A 12,482-nucleotide genomic window follows, 5' to 3' on the forward strand; every position below is an offset into this window, starting at 1 on the left:
ATAACAAATCATTTTCCCTTAAGTTAGTGGCTTAGTGCTAAGGATTTATGTCATTTTACTCTATTTCATCTTATAACAGTGGAGTGATAATGTTGTGGAAATTCATACACGCTCATAACAGCTGAGTGACTTATGGCTAAAGATTTACAACACTAGATAACTGCAGTTAAATATTACTACAACACAAAGGGCTAGGGAATTATCAGAATTTAAATGGCAAATTCACCTACAATAGATGTGTCCAACCCAAATGCCCCGCTAGCTTCAGGTTGCAGCAATGATATCACACTATTTTAATAACAATCATTGCTATAATTCATCATGATATTTCCCCTCTACTATTGGTACCTCCTGACGCAATTTGAGCAAATACCTAGAAGCCAAGGATGCATGAAGTGCAGCGCCGTAAGGAAGTACATCTTCGTTGACTTTGAAATAGGGTGAGTGTCCCGACGGAAGACGTTCAACTGAGACATCTTCCATTCCGAGGAGGAAGATGTATCCAGGAATAGCCTCTTGATAGAATGCAAAGTCTTCTGATCCCATCATTGGTTGCATGCCTTTAACTTTATCAGCACCGAGCAAACTCCCGGCGACACTTTGAAAATAGTCATGCAAGCCACCATCGTTTACAGTTGGAGGGAAGAAAGGCTTCTCTTCTTCAAGGAAGCTGACTGTTGCATGGCATCTCTGCACAGCAGCTTGTCCAGTGATAATCTACATCAATGAAACAACCTTAGCACCTAAATAGGATCGCAGTGATAATTGTAAGAAGAGCACACCTTGGTTGGATAAATATCTTAATTAAGTGTTTATAGCATAAACGCTTGTCACATAGATAATTATGCATAAACTATTTTTATAACAAAAAATAAAATAGTCAAAATTGTATAAACTATAAACGGTTTTCATAAACTATTTTGAAGAGCTTGTAGACATTTCATAAGTTATTTCCATCCCAAACAGTTTCGTAACTGCTTATGTCAAGAGATGAGCTCATATAAATCAATCCAGCCAGACTCTTAGAGAGAAAAATAAGATAAGATTTAGAAAATGAGAAAAGAGGTCTCATAGAATTTGACCCCATTTCCCTGGCCAAAGTTTATGCGTCTATTTGCACCCCAAAAGAATTTAGTTCCCGAAATTTCTGTAATCAATGCAAGTTTTTAAGTCACAAAAACATATAAACAAAAAGGTTTCACAAAAGGCCCAACAAATTTTGTTGATGGAAATCCCGTCATAATTGCGGTCAATCCCTAGCCGACTAATTGTGGCAGTTGGGTTGTCTTCATTGCATTCTCCAGCACCTTAATTTGTGTTGGGTCCGAAGGGTTGGATTTAGTCCCACGTTGTCTAGAGATATGACCTAAGTAGTGTTTAAAAATTTTGCAATCTCCACCTTACAAACTTGTTTCGTAGGGTTGAGTTAGACCGACCCAACCCAAATTCTAAAATTTGGTCATGCAAAGTGAACGTGGCTATCTCTCTTCCCTGATACTATCAAGTGAAATAATATTGATTTTCCGATCCAAATCCGTAACATCTACTTGATGCATGTTATCTAACAATTTGTATAGAAACAAATAAGAATAATAAAACACACTAGTAATGAAGATAAAAAAATAGAGCTCATTATTTCTATTTAAAGCACAAAATAAATCTATTCTTCTTCATAACAGACCTGCTCAATGCGGTGTCTCAGTTGTGTGAAGCTTTCGTTTGAAAAAGCTCGGAAAGTGCCACCAATTGTGACAGAGTCTGGAATAACATTGAATGCACCACCTCCTTGAATCATTGCTACAGTCAAAACCTATGAGGATATTATTTATGTTAGGAAACTATAGAGGCCTCAGGTTTTCATCGTATTCAAATAATTTTGCGGTGCCAGTATGGTTTTCAACATTTTTTTTCCTCAAACAGCCAGAACATTCCGCAAGACAGTGTACCTCCAAGCAAAAGTCCCAAAAGAACAAAGCTTTTAATGCTTCAAACAATGATGAATTGGTAAAAAGCACACGTTCTCGAGTTAATTAAAGTGACAAAAAGGTGCAGGTGAAACTTCTAAAACTAAAAGTAGATAACAAAAAAGAGTAACTAAAAACAGGGGAAGTCAAGAATCAGAGTGATTGCTTTGGAAATGACGGATTCAAGGAACATTGCAAACTAAGTTCTAATGGGTGGTTGGAAAGGGAAGTAATAAATGAAATAAGATGTTTACCTGAGAGTCGAGGGGATCAATCTCGCGAGAAACAATTTGTTGTAAGCTAACAATCACATTGGAAGTTGCCAATATAGGGTCTATAGAATGTTGAGGAATGGCTGCATGGCCTCCCCTGCCGCTTATTACTGCTTTAAAGAAGCCATTTCCTGCAAATATAGGACCGGACCTAGAAGCCACTTCACCTAGAGGTAAGTTATTTAGGACATGCAATCCAAATATGGCAGAGACTTTTTCCAAGGCACCAGCATCTAAAATTTTTTTAGCCCCACCACCTCCTTCTTCTGCTGGTTGAAAAACAAGAACTATTGTTCCCTATAATAAAAATAAGGAATGATATCACAGATACATAGAAGGACAAAAACAGTAGAACAGGATAACTCAGAAAAGGAAAAAGTAATAATAGGCAGGAGACATTTTCGGATTGTAGATAATACAATGGCCAAGTTTTTTTCTTTTTCATTTTTTTTTCAATCTTCTTGATATGCGTTTGTTAGAATTACAACGATAATCCATTAATTGACGAATGTTTATAAGACCTGGTTTTTAAAAAAAAAATAAAAATATGAGGCATTCTTTGGATCGGTAAACAGCTTAACTAAGCATTTATACGCTTATCACGTAAGTGCTTCTGTGCAAGGTATTTCTATGATAAAAATAATAAGAGAAATGATATTTGTACAACTTTTGTACAACATTCTCTCTCATACTCACATTATCTTCTTATTCTCTCTCTTCCTTTTTCTCTCTTCATTGTTTTTGACCAATGAAAAGAGAGCACAACAAAGTTGTCCCAAAAGTTGTAGCAAAAAAGTTGTTCAAATAACATTACTCAAATAATAAAGCCAAACTGTTTTCATATAAGATATAATCTGTTTTCATAAGCTATCACGGAGAGCTTATGGAAATAAGTTGAAAACAGTTTGCGGACATGTTATATGTTGTTTCCATAAGCACTCTCAATCTTACAAGTGTTTATACTAGTAGATAAGCTTAGACAAGTAAGTCTAATCAGGCCCAAAGTTGGCATAATGAATACTCAAAATTTGGCATCAGTTTGCCAATATACAGACAGCAGAAACAGAATTCATGTTTGACTTTCGCCTAATTGAATTAAAAACACAGAAACAACTTAAACACCAAAAGTGCATTATCATCCAGACAGGAATGTTTTAAATTGTGGACTTGTGGTCTTAGACTGTTATTGTAACTGAGATGTTAAAGGTTTCAAAAATTGCCGCAACTATAGCAACCCAACTGCACATCAGCCAGATTCATTCTACTATAAACCACTATAACAACTCAAAAAGATCATTATGTTTGTAGATCGGCAATTTATCGGTATGCTCGGTTTCAATACAACACACCATTTTTAGTTAATTGGTTTTTAATTTCTCAACACAAGTATCTCAAAATAAAAAATAAAAAAGTAAAAAAACAAGATAACATTTTTGTAATTGAGAATGTAAACTAAAAATGCAGATAGAAACCTTTTTTCTCAAACCAAAGGCTTGAATGCAGATAGAAACACATCAAAAACATTAACAAAGCTTAAAAAATAGCAGAGCATGAAGTTATATCATGTATTAATTAGAATGAACCATACATGTAAATGTTTTTCACGGTCCTTGAGAATCTTAGCAGCACCAAGAAGCATAGCAACATGAGCATCATGACCACATGCATGCATCTTTCCAGGTACTTTACTTTTATGCTCCCACTCCACCATTTCCTAACATCAAAAACAACAAAAAAACATCAATGAAATATATATGAAACACTATCCTCATCCTCGTAGAAATACAACACAACCCAAAAAAATTGCCAAAAAAAAAAAAATCATTTTTCAGTTTGTTTTTCCTTTTCATCAAACCCAGATAAAATCCATGATCATAATTGAAAACCAAAATCTTAAGAAGAACAAAAAGTAGACCTGAATAAGAAGAGCATCCATATCAGCTCTAAGAGCAACAAAAGGAGGAAGACCAGTTCCTATGTAACCAATAACACCTGTAACTGCAACTGGATGTTTATATTGAACACCCAACTCATCCAATTTTGTTCTTATAAGCTTACTAGTCTCAAATTCTTGATAACTCAGTTCAGGATTCTCATGAATTTTTCTCCTTATAGAAACCATCCAGTCAAAAACTTTAGGCTCTTTAGCTAAATCTAGAAAGTTTGGGATTGATAAGTGGTCATTTGAAGTGGAAGAGAAGTCTGAGAAGACTGGTGTTGCAGAGAAAAAGAAAATGAAAATGATGATGGTGAAGAAGTTGACCCATTTGAAGAGACCCATGGATGGATGCTCTCAAGGTATTGAATAATGGAAAAGAAAGAACACAAACGCTCGGAACTCCCTTAGTCATATTAGCCGTCCCACTTTAAGAAAATTATTATTGAAATATTTAATGAAGAGTAAATACTCAATTTCCTCTGACATTGTAGACTTCGTTAATAATTAACAAAATTTCAATTACCTCTTGAAATTGCATAACGTTAATCAATATGCCCTCTTCGTCAAATTTTTATGTTAACTGTTTACGGTTATGATCAAATACCCCCCTGAAATTTTGCATTTATGTGCAAAATGTCCCCTAAACTTGAAAATTTATATTTATTTTTTTATCTTTAACTCAAAAGATATTAAAGGCAAACAATTAACAATTATTGATCATATAAATCTTTATGAAATATATGTTTATGCAGCTATTGGTCCTATAAATCTTTATGGAAGGTATGTTACTCTCATGTGTTTTAAATATATACATATATAGAAGACTTTTTTTACACAAGTTGGTAATTATGTTAGAGTATGCAGTCATAAAGTACACAAGTCTTTGATGATTGTGTGTCCATAAAGAAAATTCATAGGTTAATATCTGAGAAGGAAGAAGAAACAAGGCTTAGGTTTGTGAATTTGCAACTTAATTAATGATATAATATTTATAATGCAGGAAATGTTATATCTATTAGTTGCAGCATGTTAAATAGATTATGTCATAGACCTTCTGCATGAAGCCGATATATCACATTGTACTACAAAGTTATGTGATAGATATCAATTTTTTGTTGCTATGACATTCTTGTCTTGGTTTATTTCAACAACTTGATATCCTTTTAATGTTTGGTTTTTAGTTTTACCTTCTTTGTAAAAAATTTATCTTGCTCCTTGTTGATAAATATGAAATATGAATGAAAAGGCTACTGATAGATATTTTAGCAAGTGTACTAAAAACGTATCGAAGTAATAAAAAATATCGTTCCCACAAGTTAATCTCAATTTAGAAATAAAGTAAATATTTAGGATGTATAAATTATTTTGTTTAGATTTTATTTGATTGCATAAAATTAAATAACATAAAATAAAGATTGATTTAAAAAAAATATAGATTTGGTTAGGAAATATGAAGAGAGATGAGATCAGGTCTTTCGAATCATCTATGTTCCCCTAATTGGTATACTGCATCTATTCTTATGAATGATTTTCTAGTTCCACGATAGTTAACAAAATAGTCCTAATCAATCCCTTGAGTAGGACCCTCTTCTCAAACTACAGCCCCTAATTCCTTAGGTGGTCTAATAGTCTTTGAAGGTTGTAAGAACGTTAACCTAATATCACTAACAAACGATTATTCATTCCTAGACTAACCCTGTTTATTAGAACAATTCAATTATGTCTAAGTAGAAAGCTATGGTCAGTAGTCATTCATTCTCACTAAATCATGTTTATATTTGATCAGGATATAAAAAGTATTAAGAACAATTGAATTGAATAAAAACTAGATTGTCATTCACAATAAATAGAGTTTCACAGCAACATGGTTCAATAAGGGTTACAAAGAATCATCTCAGACCTAATCTCTAAGAGATTTAGCTACTCATATTTGAGTTTACAAATAGCATAATCAATAGTGGAATCAAAACATACATGAACTGATAGAAGGTTGAAGAAATCGCCCTCCTAGCCGTCTTTAGGTCTCAAAATCGCACTTTGCTCTCTCCAATTCGTAACCATTGTCTTTGGAATAGACTTCAGCTTAAATAGGCACAGAATTCCGCCTAAAATCATGCCACGATTTAAGTAAATCGTGGCACGATTCTCCTTGAATCGCAAATCACTGAATTAGGGTTTCCTCATATCGTGCCACGATTATGCCATCGTGACACGATTTCTTCAATGTCGAAGCTTGATTTTGGTCTTCTAAAATCATGTCACGTTTTTACCAAATCGTGACACGATTCTCTTCTTTGTATTTTCTTCAATTTTCTACTCTTTTGTTGCATAAGTTGCCATGTGAACTCCAATTTGTGATCAAAATACATATAAAAAGACTCTAAAAATAGCGAATGACTGACTGTCATCAGCTGCACATAACAAAGCCATGATTTCTTTGGCATATATTCATCCATTTTCTTGTGAATAGAATTTTTATGACAATAGGTACAATATACTACTTGAAGAACTAAATGTATGATTTTTGGTAAGAAAAAAATCTAAATTTTTAAGTTTAGGGGGCATTTTGCACATAAGTGCAAAATTTCAGGGGGGGGGGGGGGGGGTATTTGATCATAATCGTAAATAGTTAACAGAAAAATTTGACGGAGGGGTAAATTGATTAACGATATGCAATTTCAGGGGGGTAATTGAAGTTTTGTTAATTTCAGGGGGTAATTGATGAAACTTACAATTTCATGGGGGAAATTGACTATTTACTCATTTAATGAAATATGGGTGAATAGTGTATTTCACCCTGTAATATATGTCATTTTCGGTTTTCGCCCCTATAAAATTTTCAGTTTGATTTGCACCCTCGTAAAATTTTTATTTTCCAAAAAACACCCCTAATATGCCATTTTCAGAATTTTTTTCAAGAAATTTTGGTTTTTGAATTGCCTATTAAGGGTGTTGTTTTCCGGAAAATAAAAATTTTACGAGGGTGCAAATCAAACCGAAAATTTTATAGGGGTGAAAACCGAAAATGACATATATTTCAGGGGTGAAAAACATTATTAACCCATGAAATATTTATAGATTATTATTGAAAGGATTAATTAAGTTTTTAGTCCCTACAAATATTCACAGTTTTGTTTTTACTCCTTACAAAATAAAATCACACTTTTTAGTCCCCTTTGACATTTTCCTTAAGCATTTTAGGGATCAAAACTATTGATAGAAATTTTTGACAGCGACTAAAAGTGTTGATGGAAAAATTTATAGGGACTAAAATGTTGATGGAAAATTTTATAGGGACTAAAAAGAGTGATTTTATTTTGAAGAGAGTAAAAACAAAATTGTGAATATTATAGGGACTAAAAACTTAATTAACCCTTATTGAAATGAAATAAAGGAAAAATAGTAATTTTTGTATTGGTGTCGTAAAAAGAATAAATGATTTGAGATAAGGAAAATTCAAAAAGAGGATACTAGATGTGGGACAGATGAAGTATTATTGACACGGCAGGTGTTTCGATGTTCGACATATGTGTTTGATATTGTCGCACACATCCATAATTACATTGAATCCTGACTTTTTCTTTTTAATCTTATGTGTTGTGTTTGTATCGTATTTGATGTCTATGACGAGAGTTAGGACCCTCTCCAATTATGATTCTCTCCATTTATTTCATTTGAAGAGATACAAAGAAATTTGAAAAAAGTAAAATAATTAATAATTGTGGAACTTATTTTGTAATAGGACTGTGTATCTATTTATTCTTTGTCATCTCTAAAATAAAATTGATTGTTTTTAGAATAAATTTTAACTTGAAACTTTGATTCAACGTCGCATTTCTGCATTGAATAGTCATGTAACGCATTGAATAGTCATTTTAGAATAAAATTGATGTGTGTTTAATCAAATCTTCAATTTAGAGCTTTGATACTTTGGTGGTGACACTTATTGTAACGCAAGAAAGATCGAGAAAACGCATGCTCAATCATGTCTACAACCCTTAAGTTAGTTCTAAGGAAATACTCAACTGTCATTTGTATTATGTCATCTTTAACATTTGAATGACATTGTTATTGGAATTGATAAACGTTGATAACAAAGCTAAAGATCTAACACAGAGCTATGGAATTATCATAATTGAAATTATATCTGTGACACCAATCCAATGTCCCAACCAACAACCTTGTGGTTGCAGCACTGGTATGGCTTTTTTTTAATCTTTTCTATAATTCGTCATGATATTTTCCATCTTCTGCTGGTACCTCCTGATTTAACTTGGCAAGATACCTAGTCGCTAATGAGATGTGAAGTGCAGCGCCATAAGGAAATACATCTTCGTTGACTTTGAAATAGGGTGAGTGCCATGACCTAAGACGTTCAACAGAGACATCTTCCATTCCGACGATGAAGACGTATCCAGGCATAGCCTCTTGATAGAATGCAAAGTCTTCTGATCCCATCAATAGATGATGGCCTTTAACTTTATCAATGCCGAGCAAACTCCCAGCAACACTTTGAAAATAGTCGTGCAAGCTATCATTGTTTATAGTTGGAGGGACAGACGGTATCTTGTCATCAAGGAAGCTCACTGTTGCGTTGCATCTGTGCACAGCAGCTTGTCCAATGATCACCTACAAGACCAAAACAACCTTAGCGCGTAACAAGATCTTAGTGAAAACTAAAGCAGGATAAATATAATTTGTATCGTAACAATCCGAATATCAACAAATAAGAATAAGACACATAATTCACGATGTGGAAAATATAGATATCATTGTGAATTTGGTCTTCTTTGTAACAGACCTGCTCAATACGGTGTCTTAGTTGCGTGAGGCTTTCTCTCAAAAATGCTCGGAAGGTGCCACCAATTGTGACGGAGTCTGGAATAACATTGACTGCACCACCTCCTTGAATATTTCCTACAGTCACAACCTGTGAGGATATTAGGTTAGGAAGACATTCAGATCTTATGTTTTCGTCATATTCAAAAATCGTTGTAAATAAACAATGTTGCACTACGGTTTCCAACATTTTTTTCCTCAAACAATGATGAGTTGCAAATTTTTACCTGGGTTTCAAGGGGATCAGCCTCGCGTGAAACAATATGTTGTAAGCTAACAATCACATTCGAAGCCGCCAAAATGGGGTCAATAGCATGTTGAGGATTGGCTGCATGGCCTCCCTTGCCTCTTATTACTGCTTTAAAGAAGCCACCTCCTGCAAGCATAGGACCTGACCTAGATGCCACTTCACCTAAAGGTATGTTAGGTCCGACATGCAATCCAAATATGGCAGAGACATTTTCTAAGGCTCCAGCATCTAAAATTTTCTTAGCCCCGGCACCTCCTTCTTCTGCTGGTTGAAAAACAAGAACAATCGTTCCCTGTGCAAAATAAGGAATGAGGTCACGGATCCATAAAAGGACGAATACTTTAGAACAAGAAACTCAGCAAGAAAGAAAATATAATATGCAGAAGCAGGAGACATCTTGGAATAGTAGATAATACAATGGCCAGGTTTTTTTTTTTTCTTTTTTCCCTCAAATTTTCTTGATTATGTGTTTGTTACAATTAATAATAATAATTGATGCATTGAGTTATGTTTCAATGAATTTCGTGGCATGCCATATGATAGAATGACTGTAACACGCAAAGTTGAAATAGTGAAAACTCGAAATTTGGCATTAGTTTACATTTATGCAAATGTAAGAAACAGAAGCCTCAAAATTTGGCATTTTGCCTATTATGCAATTAAACGTCAGACATGTGTTTTAAGGGATCAAGATTCCCTACAATCAGGGATACCCTAAGTTCATGCCATTAACACACAGGTGACCGTTGAATCAAGATTGGATGGTCTGGATGTTGTAATATTTAGTTATAATTTATTTAATTATAATATTCCAATAATTATTATGTGGGCGTATATATCTATTTTAATTATATTAGTTATTTATCTTTTAGAGCCTTAATTGATTAGTGATCTTATAATGAAAAAGGCTTCTTAGGTTTCTGTTAAAATAATAATTAATTATTTAAGCGATATGAGATTGAATCGGATGGATGTCCGGATTATCCATTAACGGAATAATGGAAAAACCCAAAGAAAAAAAAAATCCGCATATTTTATGAACTGTTATATCTAAATCAAATTGTGCCCAGTGCACCGACTAACGGTCACCAATGCACTAACCGCAAGGAATTCATTTTCAACAACAGCCAGATTCATTCACAATTTTCCACAATCACAAGGATCATACATAATGTTTGTAGTTTCTGCAATTTAATAGATGCTCGATTTCAAGACAACATACCGTTTTAATCTTATTTTTTGTTTTCATTTTCTCTACACAAATAATTAAAAATATTAAAATTAAGTAAAAACAAGAAAATAAATTTGTAATTGAAAATGCAGATAGAATACTTTTTTTCTCAAACCAAGGAACTTCGGTTAAAACTTAAAACCATCAAATGTCATGCATGTTACCTCCGTAGATTCCAATTTTTCTTCCACTAGTACATAAAAAAAAATATCAAAGGATAAAGTTATCTCATGTATTAAGATGAATTGAACATAAAAACCATACCTGTAACTCTTTTTCATGCTCCTTGAGAATCTTAGCAGCACCTAGAAGCATAGCAACATGAGCATCATGACCACATCCATGCATCTTTCCAGGTACTTTACTCTTATGCTCCCACTCCACCAATTCCTGAAGTTAACAACAACAAAAAATCATCAACGAATTTAGAGTGAAACAATATATATCCTTAAAATAAATACAACACAATACAAAAAGTTGCAAAAATAAAAACAAGAAGATTGAACTTGGAGTGAGAAATTTTTCATTTTTCTTTTTCATCAAAATAAAAAAAAAAAATTGCATGCATGTGGAAAGTAATAATAATTGAAAACCAAAACATTCAGAAAGTAAAAATGTGGACTTACGTACCTGCATAAGAAGAGCATCCATCTCAGCTCTAAGAGCGACAAAAGGAGGAAGACCAGTTCCTATGTAACCAATAACACCTGTCACTACAACTGGATGTTTATATGGGACACCTAATTCATCTAATTTTGTTCTTATAAGCTTACTGGTTTCAAATTCTTCATAACCAACTTCAGGATTCTCATGAATCTTCCTCCTTATATCAACCATCCAATCAAAAACTTGAGGCTCTTTGGCTAATTCCAGAAGCTTTGGAATTGCTAAGTGGTCTTTTGAATTAGTGGAGGAGGAATCTGAGAAAATAGGTGTTGCACATAAAAAGAAAATGAAAATGATGATCAACATGTTGACACATTTGAAGAAAGCCATGAATGAAAGCATTCAAAGTATTAAGAACTCAACTACTTTGTTTTAGAACTCGACTATCAAACACTTTGGTTACTTAGGAATGCATTATATTTCTTTATTCAATGTATTTAATCTAAAAATATATACCATTTAATTAAAATTTTAGTTGAATAATATCACCAAAAGATAATTAATTAATTATTTAACTAATTCGGAATATGAAAAGGGATTTTATAATTGGCAACATAGTAGTAATAAGATTTTTTTTTAATAATTAGTCAAAAAATTAAACAAAATTATGTATCTAATTCAAAATTTGAATCGGATTTGTCTCACAATCAAATTTGCATTTAATTGAATGAATTCAAAAATAAAACAATTTTACCTAAAACACACCTACAATTAAAATAGCAATTTAACAAATGATAAACATGTGCCTTTGAAATGTGTTGTACTTTATTGAGAATTAACAAATTAGTCGGTTGGATTTTTAACAAATAAAGAAATAAATTAATCGGTTGGGTTTTACCGAGTAAGGAAATTATTTAAGTGTTTGGCTATTTGATTTTTGTCCAAAAATAACTTGGATTGGTTAGAAATCTTTTTCCTTGAACATATTTTTTATTGAGAATGGAAACCATTATATAGAACAAATATAGTCCCCGTGAGCTTAACTCAGTTGGTAGGGATATTGCATAATTTATGTAGGGGCTGAGGTTCGAACCAGACACCTCACTTCTCCACGTTTAATTGTGTGAGCTCTAACCACTAGGCTACTAGACAAAAAAAAAAAGAACAAATATATAATTTAGTACTACTAATGGATAATATTATATATACACAATTAAAAAAAACTTTTGGGTTCATCGCTAAGCTCTGAAGTCCAGATACTTCAAAATGGATGACGTATCGTATCCCATGTGTATCCTGCATCGATATCTGACCGATACTTCCCGATACATATATCAGGAGAGTATCCGAAGATTAATTTATTTAAAACAATTATTCAATA

The 12,482-nt window shown here is 33.0% G+C and overlaps 2 protein-coding genes across 2 annotated transcripts; both read right to left on the reverse strand.

Annotated features, from left to right (window-relative positions):
• Positions 1-31: 31 nt before the first annotated feature.
• On the reverse strand, positions 32-4,590 carry LOC11441985 (IAA-amino acid hydrolase ILR1-like 4). The gene is made up of 5 exons (XM_003597596.4): positions 4,152-4,590; positions 3,825-3,950; positions 2,219-2,533; positions 1,682-1,810; positions 32-717 (listed from the first exon to the last, which is right to left on the reverse strand). The coding sequence occupies exons 1-5, from the start codon at positions 4,515-4,517 to the stop codon at positions 310-312; spliced, it is 1,344 nt and encodes a 447-aa protein (XP_003597644.1). The 5' UTR covers positions 4,518-4,590; the 3' UTR covers positions 32-309.
• Positions 4,591-8,138: 3,548 nt separating this feature from the next.
• LOC11441986 (IAA-amino acid hydrolase ILR1-like 4) lies at positions 8,139-11,601 on the reverse strand. Its single transcript, XM_003597597.3, has 5 exons — positions 11,126-11,601; positions 10,760-10,885; positions 9,242-9,556; positions 8,977-9,105; positions 8,139-8,804 (listed from the first exon to the last, which is right to left on the reverse strand). The coding sequence occupies exons 1-5, from the start codon at positions 11,501-11,503 to the stop codon at positions 8,397-8,399; spliced, it is 1,356 nt and encodes a 451-aa protein (XP_003597645.2). The 5' UTR covers positions 11,504-11,601; the 3' UTR covers positions 8,139-8,396.
• Between the last annotated feature and the right edge of the window lie 881 nt (positions 11,602-12,482).

The sequence above is a fragment of the Medicago truncatula genome, chromosome 2 (assembly GCF_003473485.1).
Source record: "Medicago truncatula cultivar Jemalong A17 chromosome 2, MtrunA17r5.0-ANR, whole genome shotgun sequence".
NCBI lineage: Eukaryota > Viridiplantae > Streptophyta > Magnoliopsida > Fabales > Fabaceae > Medicago > Medicago truncatula.

What these genes read in the sequence shown, in the direction of transcription:
- LOC11441986 (XM_003597597.3), bottom strand. Translation starts at nt 11,503, where the DNA reads ATGCTTTCATTCATGGCTTTCTTCAAATGTGTCAACATGTTGATCATC. An exon ending in TGGATGCTCTTCTTATGCAG is followed by an intron (nt 10,886 to 11,125) that starts GTACGTAAGTCC and finishes TGTTAACTTCAG; the next exon opens with GAATTGGTGGAGTGGGAGCA. An exon ending in CTGATCCCCTTGAAACCCAG is followed by an intron (nt 9,106 to 9,241) that starts GTAAAAATTTGC and finishes ATATCCTCACAG; the next exon opens with GTTGTGACTGTAGGAAATAT.
- LOC11441985 (XM_003597596.4), bottom strand. Translation starts at nt 4,517, where the DNA reads ATGGGTCTCTTCAAATGGGTCAACTTCTTCACCATCATCATTTTCATT. An exon ending in TGGATGCTCTTCTTATTCAG is followed by an intron (nt 3,951 to 4,151) that starts GTCTACTTTTTG and finishes TTTTGATGTTAG; the next exon opens with GAAATGGTGGAGTGGGAGCA. An exon ending in TGAGACACCGCATTGAGCAG is followed by an intron (nt 718 to 1,681) that starts GTCTGTTATGAA and finishes TCATTGATGTAG; the next exon opens with ATTATCACTGGACAAGCTGC.